General features: G+C 46.9%; 1 protein-coding gene across 6 annotated transcripts in view; it reads left to right on the forward strand.

The window, feature by feature from the left end:
* trim25 (tripartite motif containing 25) overlaps positions 1-19904 on the forward strand; it is a 55196-nt gene extending 35292 nt beyond the window's left edge. For all 6 annotated transcript variants that reach the window (XM_041216985.1, XM_041216987.1, XM_041216988.1 and 3 more), the window contains 2 exons: positions 14872-14925; positions 16082-19904. In XM_041216985.1, coding sequence (XP_041072919.1) covers positions 14872-14925; positions 16082-16605 — 578 coding nt within the window. In that variant the 3' untranslated portion in view covers positions 16606-19904. The remainder of the gene's footprint in view (positions 1-14871; positions 14926-16081) is intronic.
* The last annotated feature ends 1144 nt before the right edge of the window (positions 19905-21048 follow it).

Genomic DNA, 21048 nt, shown 5'->3' on the forward strand with positions numbered 1-21048 from the left:
CACACCCCTCACTGTAACACTCTGATATATCCCACACCCCTCACTGTAACACTCTGATATACCCTACACCCCTCACTGTAACACTCTGATATACCCCACACCCCTCACTGTAACACTCTGATATACCCACACCCCTCACTGTAACACTCTGATATACCCACACCCCTCACTGTAACACTCTGATATATCCCACACCCCTCACTGTAACACTCTGATATACCCACACCCCTCACTGTAACACTCTGATAAACCCCACACCCCTCACTGTAACACTCTGATATACCCCACACCCCTCACTGTAACACTCTGATATACCCACACCCCTCACTGTAACACTCTGATATACCCCACACCCCTCACTGTAACACTCTGATATACCCTACACCCCTCACTGTAACACTCTGATATATCCCACACCCCTCACTGTAACACTCTGATATATCCCACACCCCTCACTGTAACACTCTGATATATCCCACACCCCTCACTGTAACACTCTGATATACCCCACACCCCTCACTGTAACACTCTGATATACCCCACACCCCTCACTGTAACACTCTGATATACCCCCACCCCTCACTGTAACACTCTGATATATCCCACACCCCTCACTGTAACACTCTGATATACCCCACACCCCTCACTGTAACACTCTGATATACCCACACCCCTCACTGTAACACTCTGATATATCCCACACCCCTCACTGTAACACTCTGATATACCCCACACCCCTCACTGTAACACTCTGATATACCCCACACCCCTCACTGTAACACTCTGATATAACCCACACCCCTCACTGTAACACTCTGATATACCCCACACCCCTCACTGTAACACTCTGATATACCCCACACCCCTCACTGTAACACTCTGATATACCCCACACCCCTCACTGTAACACTCTGATATACCCACACCCCTCACTGTAACACTCTGATATATCCCACACCCCTCACTGTAACACTCTGATATACCCACACCCCTCACTGTAACACTCTGATATACCCCACACCCCTCACTGTAACACTCTGATATACCCACACCCCTCACTGTAACACTCTGATATACCCTACACCCCTCACTGTAACACTCTGATATATCCCACACCCCTCACTGTAACACTCTGATATACCCTACACCCCTCACTGTAACACTCTGATATACCCCACACCCCTCACTGTAACACTCTGATATACCCCACACCCCTCACTGTAACACTCTGATATATCCCACACCCCTCACTGTAACACTCTGATATATCCCACACCCCTCACTGTAACACTCTGATATACCCACACCCCTCACTGTAACACTCTGATATACCCCACACCCCTCACTGTAACACTCTGATATACCCCACACCCCTCACTGTAACACTCTGATATACCCCACACCCCTCACTGTAACACTCTGATATACCCCACACCCCTCACTGTAACACTCTGATATATCCCACACCCCTCACTGTAACACTCTGATATATCCCACACCCCTCACTGTAACACTCTGATATATCCCACACCCCTCACTGTAACACTCTGATATACCCCACACCCCTCACTGTAACACTCTGATATACCCCACACCCCTCACTGTAACACTCTGATATACCCCACACCCCTCACTGTAACACTCTGATATATCCCACACCCCTCACTGTAACACTCTGATATACCCCACACCCCTCACTGTAACACTCTGATATACCCCACACCCCTCACTGTAACACTCTGATATACCCCACACCCCTCACTGTAACACTCTGATATACCCCACACCCCTCACTGTAACACTCTGATATACCCCACACCCCTCACTGTAACACTCTGATATATCCCACACCCCTCACTGTAACACTCTGATATATCCCACACCCCTCACTGTAACACTCTGATATACCCTACACCCCTCACTGTAACACTCTGATATACCCCACACCCCTCACTGTAACACTCTGATATACCCTACACCCCTCACTGTAACACTCTGATATATCCCACACCCCTCACTGTAACACTCTGATATACCCACACCCCTCACTGTAACACTCTGATATACCCCACACCCCTCACTGTAACACTCTGATATACCCCACACCCCTCACTGTAACACTCTGATATACCCCACACCCCTCACTGTAACACTCTGATATACCCCACACCCCTCACTGTAACACTCTGATATACCCCACACCCCTCACTGTAACACTCTGATATACCCTACACCCCTCACTGTAACACTCTGATATACCCACACCCCTCACTGTAACACTCTGATATACCCACACCCCTCACTGTAACACTCTGATATACCCTACACCCCTCGCTCTAACACTCTGATATACCCCACACCCCTCACTGTAACACTCTGATATACCCCACACCCCTCACTGTAACACTCTGATATAGCCTACACCCCTCACTGTAACACTCTGATATACCCCACACCCCTCACTGTAACACTCTGATATATCCCACACCCCTCACTGTAACACTCTGATATACCCCACACCCCTCACTGTAACACTCTGATATACCCCACACCCCTCACTGTAACACTCTGATATACCCTACACCCCTCACTGTAACACTCTGATATATCCCACATCCCTCACTGTAATCCTCTGATATACCCACACCCCTCACTGTAACACTCTGATATACCCCACACCCCTCACTGTAACACTGATATACCCCACACCCCTCACTGTAACACTCTGATATACCCTACACCCCTCACTGTAACACTCTGATATATCCCACACCCCTCACTGTAACACTCTGATATACCCCACACCCCTCACTGTAACACTCTGATATATCCCACACCCCTCACTGTAACACTCTGATATACCCACACCCCTCACTGTAACACTCTGATATACCCCACACCCCTCACTGTAACACTCTGATATACCCCACACCCCTCACTGTAACACTCTGATATACCCCACACCCCTCACTGTAACACTCTGATATACCCCACACCCCTCACTGTAACACTCTGATATACCCCACACCCCTCACTGTAACACTCTGATATACCCCACACCCCTCACTGTAACACTCTGATATACCCCACACCCCTCACTGTAACACTCTGATATACCCTACACCCCTCACTGTAACACTCTGATATATCCCACACCCCTCACTGTAACACTCTGATATACCCACACCCCTCACTGTAACACTCTGATATATCCCACACCCCTCACTGTAACACTCTGATATACCCACACCCCTCACTGTAACACTCTGATATACCCCACACCCCTCACTGTAACACTCTGATATAGCCCCACACCCCTCACTGTAACACTCTGATATACCCCACACAACCCTCACTGTAACACTCTGATATATCCCACACCCCTCACTGTAACACTCTGATATAACCCACACCCCTCACTGTAACACTCTGATATACCCCACACCCCTCACTGTAACACTCTGATATACCCCAAACCCCTCACTGTAACACTCTGATATACCCCACACCCCTCACTGTAACACTCTGATATAGCCCACACCCCTCACTGTAACACTCTGATATATCCCACACCCCTCACTGTAACACTCTGATATATCCCACACCCCTCACTGTAACACTCTGATATACCCACACCCCTCACTGTAACACTCTGATATACCCCACACCCCTCACTGTAACACTCTGATATACCCCACCCCTCACTGTAACACTCTGATATATCCCACACCCCCACTGTAACACTCTGATATACCCCACACCCCTCACTGTAACACTCTGATATACCCCGACCCCTCACTGTAACACTCTGATATATCCCACACCCCTCACTGTAACTCTCCGATATACCCCACACCCCTCACAGTAACACTCTGATATACCCCACACCCCTCACTGTAACACTCTGATATAACCCACACCCCTCACTGTAACACTCTGATATACCCCACACCCCTCACTGTAACACTCTGATATATCCCACACCCCTCACTGTAACACTCTGATATACCCCACACCCCTCACTGTAACACTCTGATATATCCCTCACCCCTCACTGTAACACTCTGATATATCCCACACCCCTCACTGTAACACTCTGATATATCCCACACCCCTCACTGTAACACTCTGATATACCCCACACCCCTCACTGTAACATTCTGATATACCTCACACCCCTCACTGTAACACTCTGATATACCCCACACCCCTCACTGTAACACTCTGATATACCCCACACCCCTCACTGTAACACTCTGATATACCCCACACCCCTCACTGTAACACTCTGATATACCCCACACCCCTCACTGTAACACTCTGATATACCCACACCCCTCACTGTAACACTCTGATATACCCCACACCCCTCACTGTAACACTCTGATATACCCACACCCCTCACTGTAACACTCTGATATATCCCACACCCCTCACTGTAACACTCTGATATACCCCACACCCCTCACTGTAACACTCTGATATACCCCACACCCCTCACTGTAACACTCTGATATACCCCACACCCCTCACTGTAACACTCTGATATACCCACACCCCTCACTGTAACACTCTGATATACCCCACACCCCTCACTGTAACACTCTGATATACCCCACACCCCTCACTGTAACACTCTGATATATCCCACACCCCTCACTGTAACACTCTGATATACCCACACCCCTCACTGTAACACTCTGATATACCCACACCCCTCACTGTAACACTCTGATATACCCCACACCCCTCACTGTAACACTCTGATATACCCCACACCCCTCACTGTAACACTCTGATATACCCCACACCCCTCACTGTAACACTCTGATATACCCCACACCCCTCACTGTAACACTCTGATATACCCCACACCCCTCACTGTAACACTCTGATATACCCTACACCCCTCACTGTAACACTCTGATATACCCACACCCCTCACTGTAACACTCTGATATACCCTACACCCCTCACTGTAACACTCTGATATATCCCACACCCCTCACTGTAACACTCTGATATACCCTACACCCCTCACTGTAACACTCTGATATACCCCACACCCCTCACTGTAACACTCTGATATACCCCACACCCCTCACTGTAACACTCTGATATATCCCACACCCCTCACTGTAACACTCTGATATATCCCACACCCCTCACTGTAACACTCTGATATACCCCACACCCCTCACTGTAACACTCTGATATACCCCACACCCCTCACTGTAACACTCTGATATACCCCACACCCCTCACTGTAACACTCTGATATACCCCACACCCCTCACTGTAACACTCTGATATACCCCACACCCCTCACTGTAACACTCTGATATACCCACACCCCTCACTGTAACACTCTGATATACCCCACACCCCTCACTGTAACACTGATATACCCCACACCCCTCACTGTAACACTCTGATATACCCCACACCCCTCACTGTAACACTCTGATATACCCCACACCCCTCACTGTAACACTCTGATATACCCCACACCCCTCACTGTAACACTCTGATATACCCCACACCCCTCACTGTAACACTCTGATATACCCTACACCCCTCACTGTAACACTCTGATATATCCCACACCTCTCACTGTAACACTCTGATATGCCCCACACTCCTCACTGTAACACTCTGATATATCCCACACCCCTCACTGTAACACTCTGATATATCCCACACCCCTCACTGTAACACTCTGATATAACCCACACCCCTCACTGTAACACTCTGATATACCCCACACCCCTCACTGTAACACTCTGATATACCCCACACCCCTCACTGTAACACTCTGATATACCCCACACCCCTCACTGTAACACTCTGATATACCCCACACCCCTCACTGTAACACTCTGATATACCCCACATCCCTCACTGTAACACTCTGATATACCCTACACCCCTCACTTTAACACTCTGATATATCCCACACCCCTCACTGTAACACTCTGATATACCCTACACCCCTCACTGTAACACTCTGATATATCCCACACCCCTCACTGTAACACTCTGATATACCCTACACCCCTCACTGTAACTCTCTGATATACCCCACACCCCTCACTGTAACACTCTGATAAAGCCCAACCCCCTTACTGTAACACTCTGATATATCCCACACCCCTCACTGTAACACTCTGATATATCCCACACCCCTCACTGTAACACTGTGATATAACCCACATCCCTCACTGTAACACTCTGATATACCCCACACCCCTCACTGTAACACTCTGATATACCCCAAACCCCTCACTGTAATACTCTGATATACCCCACACCCCTCACTGTAACACTCTGATACAGCCTACACCCCTCACTGTAACACTCTGATATATCCCACACCCCTCACTGTAACACTCTGATATATCCCACACCCCTCACTGTAACACTCTGATATACCCCACACCCCTCACTGTAACACTCTGATATACCCCACACCCCTCACTGTAACTCTCTGATATACCCCACCCCTCACTGTAACACTCTGATATATCCCACACCCCCACTGTAACACTCTGATATACCCCACACCCCTCACTGTAACACTCTGATATACCCGACCCCTCACTGTAACACTCTGATATATCCCACACCCCCACTGTAACTCTGTTATACCCCACACCCCTCACTGTAACACTGTTATACCCCACACCCCTCACTGTAACACTCTGATATAACCCACACCCCTCACTTTAACACTCTGAAAAACCCCACACCCATCACTGTAACACTGATATATCCCACACCCCTCACTGTAACACTCTGCTATACCCCACACCCCTCACTGTAACACTCTGATATAGCCTACACCCCTCAGTGTAACACTCTGATATATCCCACACCCCTCACTGTAACACTCTGATATATCCCACACCCCTCACTGTAACACTCTGATATACCCCACACCCCTCACTGTAACACTCTGATATAGCCCACACCCCTCACTGTAACACTCTGATATATCCCACACCCCTCACTGTAACACTCTGATATATCCCACACCCCTCACTGTAACACTCTGATATATCCCACACCCCTCACTGTAACACTCTGATATACCCCACACCCCTCACTGTAACACTCTGATATATCCCACACCCCTCACTGTAACACTCTGATATACCCCACACCCCTCACTGTAACACTCTGATATACCCTACACCCCTCACTGTAACACTCTGATATATCCCACACCCCTCACTGTAACACTCTGATATACCCCACACCCCTCACTGTAACACTCTGATATACCCCACACCCCTCACTGTAACACTCTGATATACCCTACACCCCTCACTGTAACACTCTGATATATCCCACACCCCTCACTGTAACACTCTGATATACCCCACACCCCTCACTGTAACACTCTGATATATCCCACACCCCTCACTGTAACACTCTGATATATCCCACACCCCTCACTGTAACACTCTGATATACCCCACACCCCTCACTGTAACACTCTGATATACCCCACACCCCTCACTGTAACACTCTGATATACCCCACACCCCTCACTGTAACACTCTGATATACCCCACACCCCTCACTGTAACACTCTGATATACCCCACACCCCTCACTGTAACACTCTGATATACCCCACACCCTCACTGTAACACTCTGATATACCCTACACCCCTCACTGTAACACTCTGATATATCCCACACCCCTCACTGTAACACTCTGATATACCCTACACCCCTCACTGTAACACTCTGATATATCCCACACCCCTCACTGTAACACTCTGATATACCCTACACCCCTCACTGTAACTCTCTGATATACCCCACACCCCTCACTGTAACACTCTGATATGCCCCACACCCCTCACTGTAACACTCTGATATATCCCACACCACTCACTGTAACACTCTGATATATCCCACACCCCTCACTGTAACACTGTGATATAACCCACATCACTCACTGTAACACTCTGATATACCCCACACCCCTCACTGTAACACTCTGATATACCCCAAACCCCTCACTGTAACACTCTGATATACCCCACACCCCTCACTGTAATACTCTGATATACCCCACACCCCTCACTGTAACACTCTGATATACACTACACCCCTCACTGTAACACTCTGATATATCCCACACCCCTCACTGTAACACTCTGATATATCCCAAAATGCTAACTGTAACACTCTGATATACACACACCCCTCACTGTAACAGTCTGATATACCCCACACCCCTCACTGTAACACTCTGATATACCCCACATCACTCACTGTAACACTCTGATATATCCCACACCCCTCACTGTAACACTCTGATATACCCCACACCCCTCACTGTAACACTCTGATATGCCCGACCCCTCACTGTAACACTCTGATATATCCCACACCCCCACTGTAACTCTGTTATACCCCACACCCCTCACTGTAACACTGTTATACCCCACACCCCTCACTGTAACACTCTGATATAACCCACACCCCTCACTGTAACACTCTGAAAAACCCCACACCCCTCACTGTAACACTGATATATCCCACACCCCTCACTGTAACACTCTGCTATACCCCACACCCCTCACTGTAACACTCTGATATAGCCTACACCCCTCACTGTAACACTCTGATATATCCCACACCCCTCACTGTAACACTCTGATATATCCCACACCCCTCACTGTAACACTCTGATATACCCCACACCCCTCACTGTAACACTCTGATATACCCCACACCCCTCACTGTAACACTCTGATATACCCCACCCCTCACTGTAACACTCTGATATATCCCACACCCCCACTGTAACACTCTGATATACCCCACACCCCTCACTGTAACACTCTGATATACCCGACCCCTCACTGTAACACTCTGATATATCCCACACCCCCACTGTAACTCTGTTATACCCCACACCCCTCACTGTAACACTGTTATACCCCACACCCCTCACTGTAACACTCTGATATAACCCACACCCCTCACTGTAACACTCTGAAAAACCCCACACCCCTCACTGTAACACTGATATATCCCACACCCCTCACTGTAACACTCTGCTATACCCCACACCCCTCACTGTAACACTCTGATATAGCCTACACCCCTCAGTGTAACACTCTGATATATCCCACATCCCTCACTGTAACACTCTGATATATCCCACACCCCTCACTGTAACACTCTGATATACCCCACACCCCTCACTGTAACACTCTGATATAGCCTACACCCCTCAGTGTAACACTCTGATATATCCCACATCCCTCACTGTAACACTCTGATATATCCCACACCCCTCACTGTAACACTCTGATATATCCCACACCCCTCACTGTAACACTGTGATATAACCCACATCACTCACTGTAACACTCTGATATACCCCACACCCCTCACTGTAACACTCTGATATACCCCAAACCCCTCACTGTAACACTCTGATATACCCCACAACCCTCACTGTAATACTCTGATATACCCCACACCCCTCACTGTAACACTCTGATATAGCCTACACCCCTCACTGTAACACTCTGATATATCCCACACCCCTCACTGTAACACTCTGATATATCCCACACCCCTCACTGTAACACTCTGATATACCCCACACCCCTCACTGTAACACTCTGATATACCCCACACCCCTCACTGTAACACTCTGATATACCCCACCCCTCACTGTAACACTCTGATATATCCCACACCCCCACTGTAACACTCTGATATACCCCACACCCCTCACTGTAACACTCTGATATACCCGACCCCTCACTGTAACACTCTGATATATCCCACACCCCCACTGTAACTCTGTTATACCCCACACCCCTCACTGTAACACTGTTATACCCCACACCCCTCACTGTAACACTCTGATATAACCCACACCCCTCACTGTAACACTCTGAAAAACCCCACACCCCTCACTGTAACACTGATATATCCCACACCCCTCACTGTAACACTCTGCTATACCCCACACCCCTCACTGTAACACTCTGATATAGCCTACACCCCTCAGTGTAACACTCTGATATATCCCACATCCCTCACTGTAACACTCTGATATACCCCACACCCCTCACTGTAACACTCTGATATAGCCTACACCCCTCAGTGTAACACTCTGATATATCCCACATCCCTCACGGTAACACTCTGATATATCCCACACCCCTCACTGTAACACTCTGATATATCCCACACCCCTCACTGTGACACTCTGATATACCCCACACCCCTCACTGTAACACTCTGATGTATCCCACACCCCTCACTGTAACACTTTGATATACCCCACACCCCTCACTGTAGCACTCTGATATTCCCACCCCTCACTGTAACACTCTGATATACCCCACCCCTCACTGTAACACTCTGATATATCCCACACCCCCACTGTAACACTCTGATATACCCCACACCCCTCACTGTAACACTGATATACCCCACACCCCTCACTTTTACACTCTGATATAACCCACACCCCTCACTGTAACACTCTGATATAACCCACACCCCTCACTGTAACACTCTGATATACCCCACACCCCTCACTGTAACACTCTGATATACCCCACACCCCTCACTGTAACACTCTGATATACCCCAGACCCCTCACTGTAACACTCTGATATACCCCACACCCCTCACTGTAACACTCTGATATACCCCACACCCCTCACTGTAACACTCTGATATACCCCACACCCCTCACTGTAACACTCTGATATATCCCACACCTCTCACTGTAACACTCTGATATACCCCACACCCCTCACTGTAACACTTTGATATACCCCACACCCCTCACTGTAACACTCTGATATACCCCACCCCTCACTGTAACACTCTGATATATCCCACACCCCTCACTGTAACACTCTGATATACCCCACACCCCTCACTGTAACACTCTGATATACCCCACACCCCTCACTGTAACACTCTGATATACCCCACACCCCTCACTGTAACACTCTGATATACCCCACACCCCTCACTGTAACACTCTGATATACCCCACACCCCTCACTGTAACACTGATATACCCCACACCTCTCACTGTAACACTCTGCTACACCCCACACCCCTCACTGTAACACACTGATATACCCCACACCCCTCACTGTAACACTCTGATATACCCCACACCCCTCACTGTAACACTCTGATATACCCCACACCCCTCACTGTAACACTCTGATATACCCCACACCCCTCACTGTAACACTCTGATACACCCCACACCCCTCACTGTAACACTCTGGTATACCCCACACCCCTCACTGTAACACTCTGATATACCCCACACCCCTCACTGTAACATTCTGATACACCCCACACCCCTCACTGTAACACTCTGATATATCCCACACCCCTCACTTTAACACTCTGATATGCCCCACACCCCTCACTGTAACACTCTGATATACCCCACACCCCTCACTGTAACACTCTGATATACGCCACACCCCTCACTGTAACTCTCTGTATACTCATCTGACAGAAGGGCAGTCTAACCGTATGTCACCCACCCCCACCCTGCTGAGGGGCATCTCTGGGGGCACCATACTCTTAGACTGCCCCTCTGTCAGAGGAGACATTCAGCCAAAGCTCTGTCCTGTCAGTGGGATGTGCAAGTTCCTGTTGCTGCTTAGGAAATGTAATTTCTGTCTGACCAACATTCCTTAATGAAGAGAAAGGACTTGCATCTAATTAGCACTTTTCACAACTGCCTGACATCTCAAAGTACTTTACAACCAATAAAGTATGAAATGTTATAAAGTGTTGTAATTTAGGAAATGTATCTATTTTACCTTCAGCAAAACAGCCCAATCAGTCATGTGCTCATAATCAGATAATCTGTGTTGAGGGATGAATGTTGGTCAGGTCACTAAGAAGAACACCCCTGCTCCTCTTCAAAATAGCCTTTTGGGATTTTTTTCCTTGCACACGAGCAGGCAAATGGGGGCCTCTGTTTAACATCTCTTTGAAAGACAGTACCTCTGACAGTGCTGCACTTCCTCATTACTGCCCTGGCGTGTCAGCCTTGGTTTTTCTGCTGAGGTCTTTCTTCAAAGAGCACAATTACAGAATGACACAGTGGAGAAGAGGCCCTTTGGCCCATCGAGTCTGCACCAACATGAGAAACACCTGAACAAAAACAGAATTACCTGGAAAAACTCAGCAGGTCTGGCAGCATCGGCGGAGAAGAAAAGAGTTGACGTTTCGAGTCCTCATGACCCTTCGACAGAACTTGAGTTCGAGTCCAAGAAAGAGCTGAAATATAAGCTGGTTTAAGGTGTGTGTGTGGGGGGCGGAGAGATAGAGAGACAGAGAGGTGGAGGGGGTGGTGGTGTGGTTGTAGGGACAAACAAGCAGTGATAGAAGCAAAACAAAAACAGAATTACCTGGAAAAACTCAGCAGGTCTGGCAGCATCGGCGGAGAAGAAAAGAGTTGACGTTTCGAGTCCTCATGACCCTTCGACAGAACTTGAGTTCGAGTCCAGGAAAGAGCTGAAATATAAGCTGGTTTAAGGTGTGTGTGTGGGGGGCGGAGAGATAGAGAGACAGAGAGGTGGAGGGGGTTGGTGTGGTTGTAGCGACAAACAAGCAGTGATAGAAGCAGATCATCAAAAGATGTCAACAACAATAGCACAATAGAACACATAGGTGTTAAAGTTAAAGTTGGTGATATTATCTAAACGAATGTGCTAATTAAGAATGGATGGTAGGGCACTCAAGGTATAGCTCTAGTGGGGTTTTTTTTTATTTTATATAATGGAAATAGGTGGGAAAAGGAAAATCTTTATAATTTATTGGGAAAAAAAGAAGGGGGAAACAGAAAGGGGGTGGGGATGGGGGAGGGGACTCACGACCTAAAGTTGTTGAATTCAATATTCAGTCCGGAAGGCTGTAAAGTCCCTAGTCGGAAGATGAGGTGTTGTTCCTCCAGTTTGCGTTGGGCTTCACTGGAACAATGCAGCAAGCCAAGGACAGACATGTGGGCAAGAGAGCTGCCATTTTAACACTCCACCCTGCTCTCTTGCCCACATGTCTGTCCTTGGCTTGCTGCATTGTTCCAGTGAAGCCCAACGCAAACTGGAGGAACAACACCTCATCTTCCGACTAGGGACTTTACAGCCTTCCGGACTGAATATTGAATTCAACAACTTTAGGTCGTGAGTCCCCTCCCCCATCCCCACCCCCTTTCTGTTTCCCCCTTCTTTTTTTTCCCAATAAATTATAAAGATTTTCCTTTTCCCACCTATTTCCATTATATAAAATAAAAAAAAACCCACTAGAGCTATACCTTGAGTGCCCTACCATCCATTCTTAATTAGCACATTCGTTTAGATAATATCACCAACTTTAACTTTAACACCTATGTGTTCTATTGTACTATTGTTGTTGACATCTTTTGATGATCTGCTTCTATCACTGCTTGTTTGTCGCTACAACCACACCAACCCCCTCCACCTCTCTGTCTCTCTATCTCTCCGCCCCCCACACACACACCTTAAACCAGCTTATATTTCAGCTCTTTCCTGGACTCGAACTCAAGTTCTGTCGAAGGGTCATGAGGACTCGAAACGTCAACTCTTTTCTTCTCCGCCGATGCTGCCAGACCTGCTGAGTTTTTCCAGGTAATTCTGTTTTTGTTTTGGATTTCCAGCATCCGCAGTTTTTTTGTTTTTATCTCTGTGATAGAAGCAGATCATCAAAAGATGTCAACGACAATAGTACAATAGAACACATAGGTGTTAAAGTTAGTTGGTGATATTATCTAAACGAATGTGCTAATTAAGAATGGATGGTAGGGCACTCAAGGTATCGCTCTAGTGGGGTTTTTTTTATAATGGAAATAGGTGGGAAAAGGAAAATCTTTATGATTTATTGGAAAAAAAAAGGAAGGGGGAAACAGAAAGGGGGTGGGGATGGGGGAGAGAGCTCACGACCTAAAGTTGTTGAATTCAATATTCAGTCCGGAATATTGAATTCAACTACTTTAGGTCGTGAGCTCCCTCCCCCATCCCCACCCCCTTTCTGTTTCCCCCTTCCTTTTTTTTTCCAATAAATCATAAAGATTTTCCTTTTCCCACCTATTTCCATTATAAAAAAAAACCCACTAGAGCTATACCTTGAGTGCCCTACCATCGATTCTTAATTAGCACATTCGTTTAGATAATATCACCAACTTTAACTTTAACACCTATGTGTTCTATTGTACTATTGTCGTTGACATCTTTTGATGATCTGCTTCTATCACTGCTTGTTTGTCCCTACAACCACACCCCCCCCCCCCCTCCACCTCTCTGTCTCTCTATCTCTCCGCCCCCCACACACACACCTTAAACCAGCTTATATTTCAGCTCTTTCTTGGACTCGAACTCAAGTTCTGTCGAAGGGTCATGAGGACTCGAAACGTCAACTCTTTTCTTCTCCGTCGATGCTGCCAGACCTGCTGAGTTTTTCCAGGTAATTCTGTTCTTGTTTTGGATTTCCAGCATCCGCAGTTTTTTTGTTTTTATGAGAAACACCTGACCTACCTACCTAATCCCATTTACCAGCACTTGGTTAATTAATAGCAAATTAATTTGCCACTTCTCTCCCGGCTGTTTGTACGATGTTACTATGTCCAAGTTAATTCACATTTACCGACATCATGCTCACCGCTTAGGAAGCTCAGTGAGGTTTTTAGGAAATACAATAAAAACAACTAATGAATTCTGTCCCCCTCTGCGGTTTCTAAGTTCCAGAAGCCTGTTTAAACCAATCCACTTTTCTGAGTTGCCACAACAGAGAGGAGACTGAGTATAATTTGTTTGTATTTATCCCACAGGATTACCACTGAACACTAAGGCCATCTCACAGACCCGGCAGGAGTTAATGCAATGTGAGTATGACCAGGAGCAGTCTCCCTTTCCCTTGCTCCCTTCCTCTCCACCACTTCTCCCTTGGCTCAACCATCTACAGCTGTTTCATCAATGACATTCCCTCCACCACACAGTTAGAAATGGGGATGTTCGCTGATGAGTGCACAATGTTCAGTTCAGTTGCAGTTCCTCAATAATGAGGCAGTCCATGGGAAAGTTGGGGGTGGGAAGTGTGATTGGAAGAGCAGTGAGCCTGCAGCTGCAGGAAGTGAAGCTATGGTTGGAGGGTTGGGGTGAGGGAGCAGGACCCGGAAAGAGTTGAAGTAGAAAGATCCAGAGCACTGGAGAGGCTGTGGCTCCCAATATAAATTTGCAGCTGAGGGGTATCATTGACATTGTATTGACTTGTCCTGTTCCTGAGCTGTCCCCATGTATCTACAGTGATATTTAACGCTCTGTATGATACTACACTGAGATTAACCTGATTTTATTTCTCTCAGTCACTTTTGCTATTTCTGTTGGGGGTGCGACCCAGTGTTTGGATATTGGTGATTTAAAGGGGAAATTTGATAAGCATAAAGGGCAGAAGGGAATAGAGGGTTAAGTGTGTGGATGAGGCTTGAGTGGAGTCTAAACACCACGGAGCAGTTTGTGCAAATGGATTGTTTGTGCCATATGTGCTATGTAATTCTATACAGTGTTCATGCCACAATGCCAGACAATTATCATCTCCAACAAGAGAACACTAACCATCTCCCCTTGACAGTCAAAGCTATTACCATTGACCAGAAACTGAACTGGACTAGCCATATAAATACTGTGGCTACAAGAGCAGGTCAGAGGCTGGGAATCCTGCAGCGAGTAACTCACCCCCTGACTCCCCAAAGCCTGTCCACCATCTACAAGGCACAAGTTAGGAGTGTGATGGAATACTCCCCACTTGCCTGGTAATGTTGGAAAGACTGCATGTGTACAGTAAACCCACATCCAGTGACTGAATCAGTGCAAATAGCAGCGTTTGGCTGTGAGGGTTGGTTTGAGCACTGATTTGTGGTTTGATAAGTGGTGTCTGCTCCTTGCCAGATTGTGTGATCCAGGTGAGTAACTGATCAGTCCTGGAGCACTAGATGCTGGGTACTCCTTGCATTGATTAATGATTTATTCTGTGTTCTGCAGATAACTCTAGGGTCACCTTCGACCACCGGACTGCTCACAAGAAGCTGGTTATAGCCGATCGCTACACCACCCTGAGTGTGGCTGACCAGCCACAGTCCTACCCTGATCTACCCGAGAGGTTCTTCAACTGTTCCCAGGTGCTGGGCCTGCAGAGTTTCACAAACGGCCGGCATTACTGGGAGGTGAACAATGATGGTAGCAGTTTCTGGGCAATTGGGATTGCATATAGTGGGATGGATAGGAGAGGTTCCAGGAGTCGCCTGGGAAGGAACCTGCTGAGCTGGTGTGTGGAGAGCTTTGGCCAGAAGCTGTCGTTCTGGCATGGAGACCAGGAAACTGTCCTGAGTGTTCAGCGACCCCGGGTGGTAGGGGTGTTCCTGGACTTTGAGGCAGGAATTGTGGCCTTTTATTCAGTCACTAATGCCATTGTGCTGCTATTTGGCTTCAAAACAGTGTTCCAGGGCCGGGTTCACCCTGCTTTCTGGCTGAGTTCCAGTGGTACCAAACTGACTCTTGTTCAGTAATCCAAAAGATTTTTGCACTGTCTCGCCATGGATCAACCACTTATCCATTTATTTTTCAACTTCAAAAATATTTTCAGGAAAATTTATAAATAAAATTCAGTGTTAATGGTCTGGCAGCATCTGTGGAGAGAGAATTAATGTTTCCAGTCCAGTATGACTTTTGAATAATATGACTCAATGTTAACTCTGTTTCTCTAACCACAGATGCTGCCAGACCTGCTGAGTATTTACAGCATTTTCTGTTTTAATTTCAGATTCCCAGGATCTGCAATATTTTGATTTTATTTTAGCGCTAATGATGGGAATGGGAAGATGGTTGGAATTGCCCTGGGCTTGAGCTCCTTCACTGCACCCACCCCAGGGTGGCAATCAGGGCAGAAGCATCATCTATTATGGCAGAATTGTTTGTGCCCTTCCTGGGGTGAGGGTAAAATACCCCTATCTCCCCACTGGGTGACAGTGCCTCTGCGGAAGTTCCTCAGGGTAGTGTCCTCGGCCCAACCATGTTCAGCTACTTCTATACAGATGCAGTCCATGTCCAAATGCAGCAAGAGCTGGATAGTATCCAGGCTTTGGGGTCAATATGCAGGAACAATTCCAAGTTTAGTTGAGAGTGTGGGGTGGAAGTTCGCAGATCTCGGAGACAGGTACCTGGAAATTGTCTCCACAAACACTGAGCTACCAACAAATACAGAACTGTTGTCTGGAGGGGGTGGGGTGGGCTCCAGAGCTAAACCTGTCTCCCTCTCACATGTTATCAAATGATCAGAGAAAAGCTGTAACTGGCAGGATGAGGGAGAAAAGGGAATTGTGGTATTGAAGGAATTGTTGCCCTTTAAATGACATTGAACGTTAGAATAGGAAACCATTCATATTTTTCTATTAAACCCTTGAGAGTTTTAAGGATGGATATTTGAAACAAGTCACCACTCGATTGCAAACCAGTTTCAGAAGTCCACAGGTTACTCCTCACCCTTCCTGAGACTACAATTTGCTAACTATCCAGGCTGTGTTCATCAGTACGATGCCCAGGATTTAACCCCTATGACAATTCTCCACACTCTGCAGCTATTACTGGGCCTGATCAGGTGCAGGGCTGGTTAGTCAGTACCTAGTTATTGCAGTACCTAGTTACTCCAGCTTGGTTGCACATTGTTATTTACAACTCTGGTGATAGGTCAGCTGATTCCCAGTGCTAGTTATACTGGTACCTGATTCTAGTTAGGCTGATGCCTATTACTAGTTGTACCATTTCCTGGTGCTAGCTATACTAGTGTTATGTCATTGCTCGGTAGCTATGCCAGTGCCAGCCCTCATTATGCTGGTGCCTTGTGCTAGTTGTAATTGTAATTTATATTAAAATTTAGATTTTGGAATCTTAAATTTGCAGATGACATCAGATTGGTGGAACCGTCATTACTGAGGAGGTATGGACCAAGTTAGTGGAGGGCATTAGTAATGCAAAATGGACCAAAAAAGTTCAATAGATAATTGTGAGGTTGTACATTTTGACAAAGTTGGTTGTATTTTGCTTTGAAAATAGGAATCGAAATGGGGTAAAGGAACAAAAGGAAATCTTGGGAGATCAGATACACTACTCACTAAAAATAGCAACACAGGTTCATCAGGTCATAAAAATTGTAAATCAAGCACTCAGCTCATTTCTAGAGTAGAATTGAAAAGTAGGAAAGTTGTGTTAAACTTGTAACAAACCTTTATCAGATATCCCATAGTATCACGTGCCATTCTGACTGCTATAGGGTGGTGAGAGTGTGAGGAAGATTTACAAGGAGATACCAGAAGGTGGGGCATACCTGTCAGGAGAGGTTTGACAGACTCGCTGTCCTTTTCAAAAAAATGTGACTGAGGGTTGACCTAGTAGACACATTTAAAATAGTGAAGGTTTTGACAGAGTAGATAGAGAGAGAATGTTTCCTCTTGTGGAGAAGAGCAGAACTAGAGGTCATCGATATAAGATAGTCACCGAGAGATCCAATAGGCAATTCAGGAAACATTTCTTTACCCAGAGAGTAGTGAGAATGTGGAACTCACTCCCACAGTGAGTGGTTGAAGCAAATGGTATAGATACATTTAAGGGGAAGATAGACAAGCATTTGCGGGCGAAGGAAACAGAGGGTTTACGGTGGTAAATTTAGATGAGGAAAGATGGCAGGAGGATTAAGTGGAGCAGAAACATCAGCATAGACTAGTTGGGCTGAATGGCCTGCTTCTGGGCAGTGTATCCTATGTAACTATACTAGTACCTGATGCCAGTTATGACAATCCCCATTGCTAGTTAGACCAGTGACTGTTCGATGCTGCTGATTGCCTTGCCTGCAGCAGTGAAATTTTGTATGGTTTGAGGGGCCATTTGTGAATCTATCACTGCTCTGAACTCTGCTTGTTGATGGTGTTGAGCACACTGTGTTTCCAGGTGCTCCAGGGCACAGTTACACCAACACTCCGATCAGATTATCACAGCAGCATGTTAATAATACAGGAAATCATTTTGGAACTTGTAATCTTCTAAAAAAATATATATTCTGCTTATGCTTATTTCTCAGGGGTTCTATTCTCATTGCAATGCTTTTCAGATCTGTTTTGGAAAATATTTTCTATATGTATTTGGAAAAGGGTGGGACAAAATGGGAGAGATTGAAATATTAAAGATTCATTTTGGCTTCAGTTTGCACAACTTAACTTCTTCATAATAAGAGCATTTCTGGAGCCTCAAGGTCTCAAAGCACTTTATAGCCGATGTAGACACTTTGAGGTGTAGTTACTGATGTAACTCAGGAAATACAGAAGCCAGTTAGAGCACAGGGAGATCCCACAATCAGCAATGTGATAATGATTAGAAAATCTTGCTTTTCAGAGATGTTAATTGAAGGTTAAATATTGACCTCAGGAACCTAGGGAGGGCTCTGACTTGGGAACGCACTAATCTGACAGCACGGAGCAGAGGGAAAGCTGCAGAATCTATTGTAGGTCTGAGCCCCTCAACTGGGGAAGCCTCGTCTCTGTTAACCAGAACCAGGTTTAATGTTGGGAACTTTAACCTGTGGTGAAACAAGATATTTACAGCTGTGGTAAAGTGAACGATTGGTCAAGATGTGTTTATTGGGATGTTGCTCTCTTATGTTTGTGGAGAAGGGGGAGAGACGCTGGCCCCCTCTTGATTTCTGATTAATGATAGTTGTTTACTGCTTTTGGAGATGCAGAGTCTGATAATTTAATCAAGGGACTACTTGCATATATTTGTATCTCATTGTATAAAACTCATTAAACCTTAAACCTTCCTATGCAGACTGTGTGCTACTCCTTTGTGTGCCACAGGGCAATGGGGGAGGTTGTGGGGAGGGCGGGGGGTTCTGGGGCTGGACAGACAGTCAAGGCCCCTTTCATTACGTTTCCATTTATCATTCTTCAACTGTCATAAAGGGCATGACAGCACTTTGTGAGCAGGAGAGTGAACTGGAAAAGTATGGGAAAGTTAATTGTGATCTGGCAAAGGTACTGCACCAGACCAGGAACAGCAGCACATCTGTCAGCAACATTGTGGGCTAATATACTGGTTCAGTCATCAGTCAGACCATTGTGTCCGCTTCCTCACTTCACTGATCATTCTAGAGGATTCCAGCAGAGGGAGAACAATTCTTTCCCCACCTGTTTCCTCAGAACTGATATAGTTCCCCAAGCACCCACTCTCACTGGGGTACAGTTCCACACACACTGACTCTCACTGGGGTACAGTCCCACACACACTGACTCTCACTGGGGTACAGTTCCACACACACACTGACTCACTGGGGTACAGTTCCACACACACTGACTCTCACTGGGGTACAGTTCCGCGCGCACACTGACTCTCACTGGGGTACGGGTCCCACACACACTGACTCTCACTGGGGTACGGGTCCCACACACACTGACTCTCACTGGGGTATAGGTTCCACACACACTGACTCTCACCGAGGTACAGTCCCACACACACTGACTCTCACTGGGGTACAGTCCACACACACTGACTGTCACTGGGGTACAGTTCCACACACACTGACTCTCACTGGGGTACAGTTCCACACACACTGACTCTCACTGGGGTACAGTTCCACACACACTGACTCTCACTGGGGTACAGTTCCACACACACACTGACTCACTGGGGTACGGTTCCGCGCGCACACTGACTCACTGGGGTACGGTTCCGCGCGCACACTGACTCACTGGGGTACAGTTCCGCGCGCACACTGACTCAATGGGGTACAGTTCCGCGCGCACACTGACTCTCACTGGGGTACAGTTCCGCGCGCACACTGACTCTCACTGGGGTACAGTTCCGCGCGCACACTGACTCTCACTGGGGTACAGTTCCACACACACACTGACTCTCACTGGGGTACAGTCCCACACACACTGACTCTCACTGGGGTACAGTTCCAC

The sequence above is a fragment of the Carcharodon carcharias genome, chromosome 22 (assembly GCF_017639515.1).
Source record: "Carcharodon carcharias isolate sCarCar2 chromosome 22, sCarCar2.pri, whole genome shotgun sequence".
NCBI classification, from domain to species: Eukaryota; Metazoa; Chordata; class Chondrichthyes; order Lamniformes; family Lamnidae; genus Carcharodon; species Carcharodon carcharias.